Raw genomic sequence first — 12465 nt, 5'->3', positions numbered from 1 at the left:
TGAAGCGCTCACTCTGACACGTGTTTACGTGTCAGAATGAGCAACGTGTTACTCCGTGGGAACAGGGCCTAAGATTGGGGCCCTACGTTACAAAAACCCATCATTTTGGGCGTGGCAAAGACAGCATGGCAAATAACTGCTTCATTTTACAGTATCTACAAAGTGCATTGGATTCTGGCTAATTCCATACACACCTTGCAGAAAAAAATCCACAGCAGAAAAGCTGCATTTTCAAACATTTTTGGAAAATTGCAGCATATCAATTATATCTATGAAAACTTTGGTGTTTCCCGTACAGATATAATAGAAGCAGAAATTCCACAGAGAAAAACTGCAGCCGTTCTATAAAAAATGATGCAGAAAAAAATGGAAACCGTTTCTGACTCATTTTTATTTTCCACAGCGTCTTTTAGCTGCAGCTTGCTACGTGGGGCCTTCTCCTTGGGACATTATACTTAGTAAATCCACCCATCTCCTCATTGAAAGTCTTCAGTCCAAATAGCATAGTTCTCTTTCAGTACAAATTCACCAGGTGAGAAGATTTCATGTTAATCTTTGCAAAGCTTTTTTTCGCAGGAATTTCTTCACTCTATGAACCATCATCATCTTTTTGAATGTTGTAAAGTTGCCATCTTCCTGCTGTTGCCATCCTCCATGAAGAAAGCAGCAAATATTCAGCCAAAAGAAATTCTCCATATAGTTTAATAGCTTATGATTAAGTATATTTTACAGCAATAGCCAAATGTTACATTGCAGTGAGCACAACTTTCTCATATTGTGGTACATAGCTGTGTGTCCATCCCAAAAAAAAAACGGTTTCACTGCGGAGAGGCTGCATACAGACACCGGCGGTTTGCATTAAAAACCCATTCCAATGGACAAGTTGTCCCCTATCCAGTTTCTCCGGGGATTAGGACGGAAACCCTTGGGTGGACAGTAGACGCTAGTGTGAACGCCGTGTATGCTGTATTTAGTATCTCAAACAAATGTCTCAAAACTATAAATACTCTAAAGTTTATCTTATAGTTTGTCTTTTACCACCTACTTAAATATATAAATTTAAAAAAAAAATCTGAATTTTTTCCTACAAATTTGAATAGAAGGAATTAAATGAAAGTAGAAGAATCTCAAATTAATCAAGAAGGATTTTGTGTATATTAAAATATAAAAGTTATATTCAAAACTTCAAAACAGAATAAAGGATTACAATTCATCATGTTTAAACTTTAAAACTGTGAACACATTTTATTAAAAAAAAAACCCCATAGTATTGCTTGGTAAACTAAATGAAATATTCAAGAAATTTATTTCTCTCCGAATCGACCTCCTCTGTTTCTAACTCATATTGTTTCATTGCTATAAAATATTGAATAAATGGTTCCCCCAAGGATGCTCTGATACATTTATCTTCTTGCAAGGCAATCAGGGCCTCTTCTAGTTTTAATGGAAAAGATGCTTTAAGATGAGGAAGATCTATGTTGTGTATGCTATCAACAAAGTTTAGGCCTTTCTTGATCCCATCCAGTCCAGCAGCAACTGTGGCGGCTAGGACTAGGTAAGGGTTTGCCATTGCTGAACATAATTTGTTTTCTATATAAGTTCCATTATTCCAATATGATTTTACATTGTATGTGGATTCATTATTGTTGAATCCCCAGGTGGCAGGGATTTTCCCTTGTGACTCTTTAATGTCCTTTGACAAATATTTTCGGCAAGAAACTCCTGGAGCAACTAGGCAACTGAGTGCAGCAGAATGGAGAAGAAGTCCAGATAACCAGTTCTTACCAATGTCTGTAAGTTCTTGCATATGATTGTCACTATGAAATAAATTCTTCTGTCCATTTACATCCCATAAACTATGTGATAAGACCCCCGAATTATAGAAACCCACCATATCACTATAGAAACTTGCTATGTACCCATGTTTTTTAGCCACTTCTTTGATGGCAGTTTTAAAAGTGAATGCATTATCAGAAGCCTGCAAACCATAATCTGGCTGAAATGAAATCTCCATTTGTCCAGGTCCAATGGAAGATGAAAAACTCTCAATGTTTCCACCAATGTAGTACATCCCATCAAACAGCTCTTGCATGAATAGCTGGTCATGGTCGGTCAAGAGAGTTGCTGCAGGAAAGGACATTGTTTTGGAATTTATGATTTCAGCAATTCCAAATACACAAAACTCGTAAGTAAAAGCAGCATGTAGTGAAAAGCCAATGTCCTCTAGCTGATGAAGCAATTGTTTAGCTAAGAAACGTGGGGAGGTTAGAAGAGGATCCCCCAGAAAGGTAAATGAATCACAGATCACTCTTGCAGTTTTTTGAGTCCAAGGCAACACACAGAAGGTTTGTAAGTCTGGTTTCAGGAGGATATCGCTTTTGAAATGTATGGAGTTGATGTGGTCCACTTCATTGTCCTTTGGGCTCAGAGTTAATTCGAGGTAATTCCGTGGCATATAAATGCCTTTGACTGCCCTTTCCTGTAAAACAGAAGTACAATATTGTTCCTTTTATATAATACAAACATCTGAATACCCAATGCCAGTTTTCCGTAATTAATTGCTGAACTTGTGACTTGTCATATGTGCACTGAGCTATCACCAAATACATTGATTACAATATGAATTCCACATGTACAATACTGCAGACATATACTGTATGCATGACAAAAGGCCATAGGTAGCAATGGTGCATACCAGTGGCATAACAAGCAAAGACTGAGCCCCACAGAAAACGTTTGATTCCCCCCCCACGACATAGTTCCCCTTTTCCTGGCCCTCACACAATATAGCACCCCATTTACACGGACTAAAATGTTCCAAAGTGGCCTACAGACAGTATAATGTCCCATAGCGTCCCCTGCACACAGTATAATGTCCAGCCATGCACACAGTATAATGTCCCACTGTGGCACCTGCACACACACACTATTATGCCCCACTGTGGCCTCTGCACACACACTATTATGCCCCATAGTAGCCCGCGCACAAACATTATTATGCCCCACCATGGCCCCTGCACACACTATTAGACCCCACAGTGGCTCCTGCACACACTATTATGCGCCATAGTGGCTCTTGCACACACTATTATGCGCCATAGTGGCTCCTGCACACACTATTATGCCCCAGAGTGCAACACCCTTGAACAATTATTATATGCTGGGGTCTTTTCAGACCCCAGAGTACAATGATCGGAGGCCCAGATGAAGTGACAAACATAAAAAACACTGTTACTGTTTTTTTGTTTTGTCTTTTTTACAGCACACTCCCTGCTAATTAAAGCCCTAGAGGTGGCAGTGGAGGGGTGTGTTGGGCCACAAAACGGGGATCATATACCATGTGGTAGGACAGAAAAAGGGGGTTATATACTGTGTTGTGGTCCACAAAAAGGGCATTGTATATTGTAGAGAGGTCAAATAAAGGGATTTTTGACCTGCCAATGGGTGAAGGGGACATTTCCCTATTATTTTTTTTTTGGGGTGGGGGTGGGGGATGCTTCCTGTATTTTGCCTCAGTCAGCAGAAGGGATAGGGCCACCCCTGTATGAAAGTATTGCTCGTTATTTGTCCCCTTAAAGGGAATAAAGACAAAGGTAATAAAAAAAGGTAAAAAGTTTTATTTTTTTTAAATATATTAAAACAAAACTATATAAAATGTGACATCATGTAAAATGTGGTGTAATATTTATTGTATAGTGAATAACGTAAAAGCCCTAAAAATGGCACAACTGAGGATTTTTTCCCAATTGCACCCCATATACAGTTTTTTTCTTCTTTCCCATTTCACCATTTGGGATATTAAATGATGGCAATAGGAAGTATACTTTGTCTCACAGAATACAAGACCTCACATGGCTATGAAAGCAAAAACAGAAGTCAGGGAGGGCAAATCAAAAGGACAATCAAATAAAAACTTTACCAGAGCTGGAAGGGGTGAAAAAGCAGACAGATATAATCCAATATAAAAAACAAAAAACAAATCCATATTTTCTGACCCCCCTCTCCTATGCTACAGACAGCCACCAAACCTCAGGAATATGATTATTAGCAGCTCACTGTCACCTCCAACTAACAAAGGAACATTCCCATGTGGACAGAAGAGGTGCAAGACCTGCCCGCACATACTGACCACTGACAAGATAGAGATACCAAACTCTAACAGGGAATATAAAATCCCAGGTACGTTCACCTGTAACACACCTAATGTGGTGTATTTGATCATTTGCACCAAATGTTCCACTGAAAATCTGTATGTTGGAGAGACTGGTCAGAAACTCAGAATGAGAATTAATTCACATCGCCATACAATCAAATAACAGAGAACTGATCTTCCCGTGCCAAATCATTTTTGCCAGGAAGACCACAGCATCATCAATGACATGAAAATCTTGATCTTAAAAGGGAACTTTAAATCAAGGAAACAGCGACTGATTTATGAGTACAAGGCCATGACCCTATTCCAGACGTTGGACAATGGGATGAACATCTCACGTGGGTTTATGTCTTTTTATACACATCATTAAAACAGCCATTAAGATAAGAACTGGGGATCTGGCAATTGATTGTTGTTATAAGTATATAGTAATAAGCCTCTTCCCCCCTCCCTCCTGTAATCCTATCCCTATGTGTCCTGTTGTACATAAATATGCAGCCTCTAGAAAGTGTTTTTAGTTATATCTGAAGAAGAAGCTCAGAGGAAGCTTCGAAATGTCATATTCTGTCATCACTATGAGTTAGCCATTAAAAAAGGTATCACCTACTGAAGACTTGCAAAGTTTTTTTTGTTTTTTATATTTTATAACCACTGGCTAACACGGTACCAAAACAAACATTTTCCTTTTACCAGATATAATCCAGGCATATAATTTTCTATAAAATTAGTCCAATCATTTTTAGAAATATAGATCAAAGTTGTGATAATGGTTTCTCTGTCAATTTCATTTTGTCTATAGCAGACAGAACAAGATAGACAGCCCCAAAGAACAATCTCTTGATTCTGCTTCATGACTGTTATATCTGTATTCTGTTGTAATTCAAGAAATTAAATCTGTATTTACATATATCACTAGTATAGAAAATAAAACATGGCTCAGTCTTACTTGGAAAAATCGTGCAGGAATTGTTTTTGATCTTGACACTCCATGCAAATCGGCAGCCTCAAATCTCACAAAGCGTATGTCTTCCCTAGCAATTTGCTGTTTGATGTGTTCAATGCAAGAAACAATGTGAAGAGGATTTTCACTTGCATTGGAAGCTGCATAAAAGTGTTTATCACCGGAACACATGCTTTCTGAAACAAAGGCCAGAATAATATGCTATTAATGCATTATGTACATATTAAGGGGGATTTGTCAGCCCCATTTTACCCCATTCACCCCACATCTTGAAAACAGTACTTCAGAGAGTTATTTTGCGCCCGTAATTTTGCGGCCACAAAATTACGAGCGCAAAATAAAGCGGCGTATACACTCGTAACTCCCATTGAAATCAATGGGATCTTTTTGAGCGCTCAAATTCTGACACGCCATATACGTGCCAGATCACGCTCCATTTTACATTGTGTGAACACACCCTAACTATGTCCAGTGGAAAGCAGAGTGTCAGGCTGGGTTCACATAAATGTTTGGCTGTCCATGCGGAATCAGTTTTTGAAACTATCTCAAAATAGTCAAAAACTGATTTTGAACGGTTCATCTTAAAACCCTTTGATTTCAATAGGTTGTAAAAACCTTCCGCAGGTGGAGCATTTCCATCTGGTATCCACTCTTTTAGGTGGAGAAAAAAGTCGGACTTGCAGGACTTCTTCTCCATCCAAAAAATAAGAATACCAGACGAACAGCAACAATTCAATTTTTTTTAACATTGAAGTCTATGTTAGGTGAACACTAAGGCCGGGTTCACACTGGGTTTTTTTGGACCGGATTTTGACGTGGAATCCACGTCAGAATCCAGATCAAAAAAACACCTCCCAGTGAAATTAATGGGAGCTGGTCATTTCGTTTTTCTGCGAGTGGTTTGTTCACGAAAAAAAGAAGCGACATGCCCTTTCTTCAGGTGGATTCCGCGGCTGATTCAACCGCGGACATCCAGCTTGTGACACCTCCCTCCCAAATAGGCCCATTCATTTGGGCCTAATCTGGAGCGGAATGTCGCGACTGGATGCCGGTACACTGCACTGGCATCCAGTTGCAGCTAGCTATTTTTTGGACCGGAATTCCAGTCCAAAAAATTCACATGTGAACTTACCCTAAGGCCAGGTTCCCATGGGAACACAAGAGAGTTTCAAAAATTGGCTAGCCAGGACTGGTTGCTGATGCAGTGCATACGCGGCATTCCACTGTGGATTAGGCCCAAATGATTAGGCCTAGTCGTGAGAGAGCATCGCGAGGCAGATGTCCGTGGCTGAATCAGCCACGGAATCTGCCTAAAGATAGAACATGTCTCTTCTTTTTTCCAGAAAAAAAAAACACTCATGGAAAAAGGAAATGACTGGCTCCCATTGAAGTGAATGGGAGGTGGTTTTTTGAGCAGGATTTTGATGCGGATTCCGCTCAAAATCCTCACCAAAAACCCAGTGTGAATTCAGCCTAATAGTTAATGTTAGCCAGGTTCTTTCTTCCTATTTATTCTTGACTCACATTCACATTGGTGCTTGCTATTGCATTGTGCATGCTGGCTAGTTACTCTTGCTGTTTGGTTACCTGTATTCATATTCCTGACCTCTGGTTTTACCTTTGACTATTCTCTTGGATTCTGATTCTGTGCTGCGCTGCTCGACTGTTACAACCTGCATTCTGTGTCACCTATATCAAGGAAGGATTTTGCTGCCCAGTTTTTGTCTGTCGCCTAGGACAGTTCAGGCAGATAGGCAGGGAAGGGAGTTCAGCTTAGGGCTCACTGTATTGTGGTGCCCCTCCTCCCAGGGTTCACCAGCAGATACTGGGGAATTGATCCTCTAACAGTCCCTCTACAGTTTTACTGTGGTTCTTTTATGTTTGAAAAGTCCTTTCAGAATTTCAAATCTTTGAAGAACCGAATTCATTGTAACCAAAATTAGATTTTGACAATTACAAAACCTCTACAAACACTAGCAAACATTATTACTAGATTGTTCAGCAATAACACCACACAAATCATTAAATACAATGATACCAAATGTGTCATGACTTGGGCAGGAGAATAGGAAATCAATATCCTTACCATTAGTAGAAGGAGGATCAAACTTTATTTGGGAAGCATTGTTTGCCTTCTTGGGCATTAATTTCTGGTTTTCAGCAAATGGCAAAATAGGCTGCATCAACTCTTCCTCTTTTTGTGACTCTGTTGTGTCTGGTAAAATCTGTTCTGCTAAATAATCTGGAGATTTAGTTGCCTCTGGTTTCTTTGCAGATTGTAATTTCTGACTTTCTTTTCCCAAATGTGGTTTAAATGTTTCAAAAGTTAAACCTGACATTTCCCTTGGCTTCTCAGCTTGGTGTGGAGGATGTATAATATTTGTGCTAGAAGTAGATTTTGGATTCCATTTGTTTTTGCGAATAATCAATGGACTCTCCTTGAGGATGCTTTTTAGCTCTTCTAGTGTCTCTTTGGGTATGGCAGATCCTAAAGGTAACAGATCTTCATGAGGTTTTTCATGAATATTTTTAACACTTTCTTTTGACTTCATGTTTTCTTCAGGCACATCCGCAGCATTTGTGATGCTAGAAGTTTGTATAGACACCATTGATTCTTTTCTTTGTTTCTCTTGTTCTGTTTTAGATGAGTCGCTTCCTTGGTTATCTTTTTGCGCAGAACTTTGTCCTTCATCCTTGAGCAGTAGTTTAGTAGATACATCAGATGCTTGAAAATAATTTTCCATATCATTATATATGTTTTCAAAATAAGAATGATTTAAGGAACTTACAGAATTGGATTTTTTTATTTTCTCCCACTCTAGTGGAGGTAAGTATTTGCCAGTAACCTTTACTCCTCGCCGTCTTCTAAGACTTGATATCACACTTCCATCTACTACATCATACTTGGCGTAGCTATCCTAAAGTTTTGGAAAAAAAATGATAAAGTTGCTAAAAACATTTCTGAAATGTACTGTTTATAGATCACAATTTTGATGAAATGTCATAAATCCACAGAAATCCTTTGAGGCCACAATGCACCTAATCAGTAGCAATGGGTCCAATCAATCACCTTGAGTATTATTCTTATGAATGATCCCACCAACAAATGATATTTTCCAACTTGGCAGATTACAACTAGGGTTGAGCCGATCTTGACTTTTCAGGATCTATTTTGAAATCCGATTTCCGATCATTTTTCATTCGAACCCGATCTTGATCCCAATGCAAGTCAATGGGATTTTTTTACTAATCGGAGATCGGATTTTAAAAACAATCCTATTCACTATACAGCATGGAATATAACAATTGAATGCTTTAATTGTTAGAATCCACACTGTGTAGTGAATTTTTTTAATCACTAAGTAGCCAGAGGATTTTTTTTTTTTTTTAATCCTCTGGCTACTTAGTCCCCCCTGGTGTCCACTTGCCTGCAGAGATGGCTGGTCCGGTGCCCGGTGTTCTCGTTCTTCTTCGCCTCGCTGCTCCCGCCTCCCAGGTTAGGAGAGTGTGGGCGGGTACAGGGCGGGGAGACGTCACATGGAAGGAGGTGATACTAATAGTCATGCTGATAGGGGTATTGTGGGAAATGTGGAGGTGCAAATTATGAGGTTATGGAACCCATTGCCATGATGAGTTAGAAAAAGTGCAGAAGATGATGACTATTATCCTTCTACTGCAGATAGGACCTGGCAATCAGGTCAGGGTGACATCAGAGAAAGAGCATGGTAGAAACTGCAATAGTAACAGTTCCATCCAATGCACAGCCCCAACATTAAAAAGAAACCCTGCCCAGGGTAGGTGTATGGCAAGCTCTGGTGGTAGTGGTAATGGTGGTACTGGTGGCACAAGTAGATTCTACATTTCTAGCACTGTTGGTGTTAATGGTCATCTCCTGTTTGGGATTTTTTTTTAGATTACCAAATGGAAAATCTATGGCACTTCCAAGATCTGCAAGCAGAAAATGAGCCATGGCCATGAAGGCACAAACATAGGAGCTAGGTCTCTCCATATATACATGAAATGGCATCACCAGCTCATTTGGCAAAATATAATTCTTGCAGGAAAAAGTGAGCAAGAGCAAGGCCAAATCCTCGCCTTGTACAGGGTCATTATTATAATCACCATCTCTTTCTGCTGTTCCCACTCTCCTCCACTGCAATGGAAGGCATCCATAAGAGAATACCTTCCCAGTCACCTGGTTGATCTGTAACTTTAACTCACACCTATCCAATTTGCTGGTGGTACAGTTACTGCCACATCACCTATTGAATTGCATTGCATTTTGCTAATTGATGCACTCAGCACCATTGGAGCCATACCTAGCCATAATTTTTTCTTGAAACTCTGAAAATGCCACTTATCAGGTCCGACGTCAGCACCCGGCAAACCCAGGCAAGTGCCGGGGCCGAACCTCCTGAGGGCACCCACTGGGCTGCCAGGTGCTGACTTTATGGGGTGCTGAGGGACAGAGAGACTCCATCCTGCAGTAGATGCTATTGCGCTTAAGGACCTTTGATGATATCATGTGTGGGTGATATCATCTGTGATGTTACACAGAAACATGAATCTGTTGGGAACAGTCTGATGGAAGGAAAGGGGGAGAGAAGAGAAGATGTGTGAGCAAGAGGTGGGAAATGGGCGTTTAGGCTCTGGGGGCAGACACTGTGAGCACATAATACTGTATGAAGGTCACTGGTGAGCACATAATACTGTTAGGTGGCCACTGTGGTGCACGTAATACTGTTTGGGGGCCACTGTGGAGCATTTAATACTGTTTGGGGGCCACTATGGAGCTGTAATACTGTTCGTCTATACATGAGTACGGGGGGAGGGGCATTCCTCACCGCTCAGTGTCATCGCTGGGCGGTAAGGAACACCCCCTCTCACAGTACAGCACAAAGGACACTACCGTGAGGAGGGGCGATCCTGACAGATTGTCAGAAACACCCTTCTGACAGTGAAGAGCTACAGTAATGGCACCAATAGCTCTTCAGTGAGGACACAGAACGGAAAAGCCGATAGCGCACAGAATTCAGTGCACTGTTGGCTTTCTAACGGAGTATTAAACCGCATGTGCCCGAGGATGTGAAAGGTTCTCTTTAAGAGGAAAGAATCCCAAAGTTTTCATATTTACCTGTAGGATTCATTTATGAAAACATGTTTTATAATTTGAGGAACACTTTGGAATCTTAATGTTACAAGAATGACAAAATATTTTCCATAGAGAATATAGTAAAATTAAAGTTATCTTACCATATTTCCACTGAAGATTTTGTAATGGATAAGCAATCATGAGACCAAATTTTGAAAAAAATTGTAATAAAGATAAGTTATATTTGTGGTCAAAGCTCTTTAAGATACAGTATGTTATAAATTTAAATACATAATACTTGTTAGCTTGCTTTAAAGAGGACCTTTCATGAGTTTAGGGCACAGGCAGTTTTATATACTGCTGGAAATTCAGCGCACTGTCGGCTTTCCCAATCTGTGCCCTGGGTGAAGAGCTATCGGTTCCAGTACCGTAGCTCTTCACAGTCAGAAGGGCGTTCCTGACAGTCTGTCAGGAACGTCCTTCTTCCCAGCAGCGCCAATAGTGCTGTACTGTGTGAGCGGGGAGGAAGGCCCCCTCCCTCTGCTCACAGTGTTCGTCCATAGACGAGTATTATCAGGAGGGGAGGAGGCGTTCCTTCCCGCTCTCACAGCACAGTGCTATAGGTGCTGCTGTGAAGAAGGACATTCCTAACAGACTGTCAGGAACGCCCTTCTGACTGTGAAGAGCTACAGTACTGGCACCAATAGCTCTTCACCTGAGGCACAGATCGGGAAAGCCGGCTTTCCAGCAGTATATAAAACTGCCTGTGCCCAAACCCTTGAAAGATCCTCTTTAATAATGTTGAATTCATTTCTGTATCAATATTTTAAAGCCAAGAATTTTTATTTCTAATTTTTCTTTTTTTTATCTCTTCTATTCCATAAGAGAATATGAAAAATGATACACAATTGTATGATTCATAGTCTTGGAAAATATACCCATATGCAAAATATACAGCAATCTAAGAAACTAGAAATATATAAGACTGTCCATTACCTCTGGCACATCATTTTCATTGTCCATCCCAGTTGAATGTAACTTCACGTCACCATCTGGAACAGAATTGATAAGCCACAAAAAAAAAGAAACAGTTGCCAATATTTATAGGTATATTCACAATGAAGTGAATCTAGAAAGCTTTAATGAATGTTAAAACACTGAGAAACCTAACGTATGAGCATAATGTGCTGGAATAATGTTGAAATGGTCAAATGATAGCACAATTAAAGCTGTGACAATAAAACAAAGAATACAAACCCCACAAAAGGCTGACTCATCATTGTAACCGTGCAAAAAACTTTTTTGTTATGAAGTTCAATTCTAGAAACTGAAAGTCCTGTTGGTGGTCAGACAGCTGACTTTAGGTGAGGCAAAGGGTTATAATTTTACAATGATATACTGTCACACTTCTACTGACCACTTTGGATGTATACAAGTAAACAGAGCAAAATGACTCATCACTTGGTGTAGATATAAGTAATTTTTGTATGACTGGCTGATTCTGGACGGGAGTGTTTTGATTGTATATAGATGATCAATAATATATAGGGGCTACATGTATATCCAGCAAAGTTTCCCTCCTGTATGAACCTCTGGCAAAGGAAGAGAGAATTCCATCTAAGTGAACTGTGACCGGCTGCTAACAGCACTGCAGATTGAATAGGGAGCAAATGCAACTGTGTTTCTCTTGGTCAGGAGCATGGACTTGGAGAGAATAATCTGTGAGAGAATGGAACACTGTCTGGAACATTATGCAATTCGGCTGGCATTTTTTTGTATGTCAATGACACTGTGTGGTATGGAAGGTGCAGAATGGTAAATTTTACTTGTTATGAGGGCATTTGCAAGTGTTACTAATAAGAAGGGTATTGTGTTGTTCAGTGATTGTCATGAAACTCTTGCTTTCTCTTCAAAAGAAGTTTTGCAGCATCTGTATTCCTAGTTAATAATAATAATATAATACATTTTATTTATATAGCGCCAACATATTCCGCAGCGCTGTACAATTTATAGGGTTCAGATACAGACATACATAACAAAGAACGTCATTTCACACAATGGGACTGAGGGCCCTGCTCAAAAGAGCTTACAATCTATGAGGTAGAGGGGGTGACACAAGAGGTAGCAGGGGCGGCATTGCTTATACAGTGTTCAGACAATTTTGTGCATTAGGAATTGTGATAGGCTTGTCTGAAAAGATGCGTCTTTAGTTTGCATTTGAAACTGTAGAAGTTGGGAGTTAATCTAATTGTCCGGGGT

At 40.0% G+C, this 12465-nt stretch overlaps 1 protein-coding gene across 3 annotated transcripts; it reads right to left on the bottom strand.

Annotated features, from left to right (window-relative positions):
- Window positions 1-1218: 1218 nt before the first annotated feature.
- LGSN (lengsin, lens protein with glutamine synthetase domain) lies at window positions 1219-11318 on the bottom strand. 3 transcript variants are annotated; one of them, XM_075268380.1, is made up of 5 exons: window positions 11203-11318; window positions 7904-8032; window positions 7201-7807; window positions 5100-5290; window positions 1219-2479 (listed from the first exon to the last, which is right to left on the bottom strand). In XM_075268380.1, the coding sequence occupies exons 1-5, from the start codon at window positions 11227-11229 to the stop codon at window positions 1283-1285; spliced, it is 2151 nt and encodes a 716-aa protein (XP_075124481.1). In that variant the 5' UTR covers window positions 11230-11318; the 3' UTR covers window positions 1219-1282. The 3 variants fall into 3 exon arrangements, with proteins under 3 accessions (XP_075124481.1, XP_075124480.1, XP_075124482.1); XM_075268379.1 differs by having other exon boundaries at window positions 7201-8032; XM_075268381.1 differs by lacking the exon at window positions 7904-8032 and having other exon boundaries at window positions 7201-7839; window positions 11203-11276.
- Between the last annotated feature and the right edge of the window lie 1147 nt (window positions 11319-12465).

This window comes from Leptodactylus fuscus, chromosome 3 (genome assembly GCF_031893055.1).
Source record: "Leptodactylus fuscus isolate aLepFus1 chromosome 3, aLepFus1.hap2, whole genome shotgun sequence".
NCBI lineage: Eukaryota > Metazoa > Chordata > Amphibia > Anura > Leptodactylidae > Leptodactylus > Leptodactylus fuscus.
Note: the sequence above shows the minus strand (reverse complement) of the source record. Positions and strands in the feature narration are given on the sequence as shown.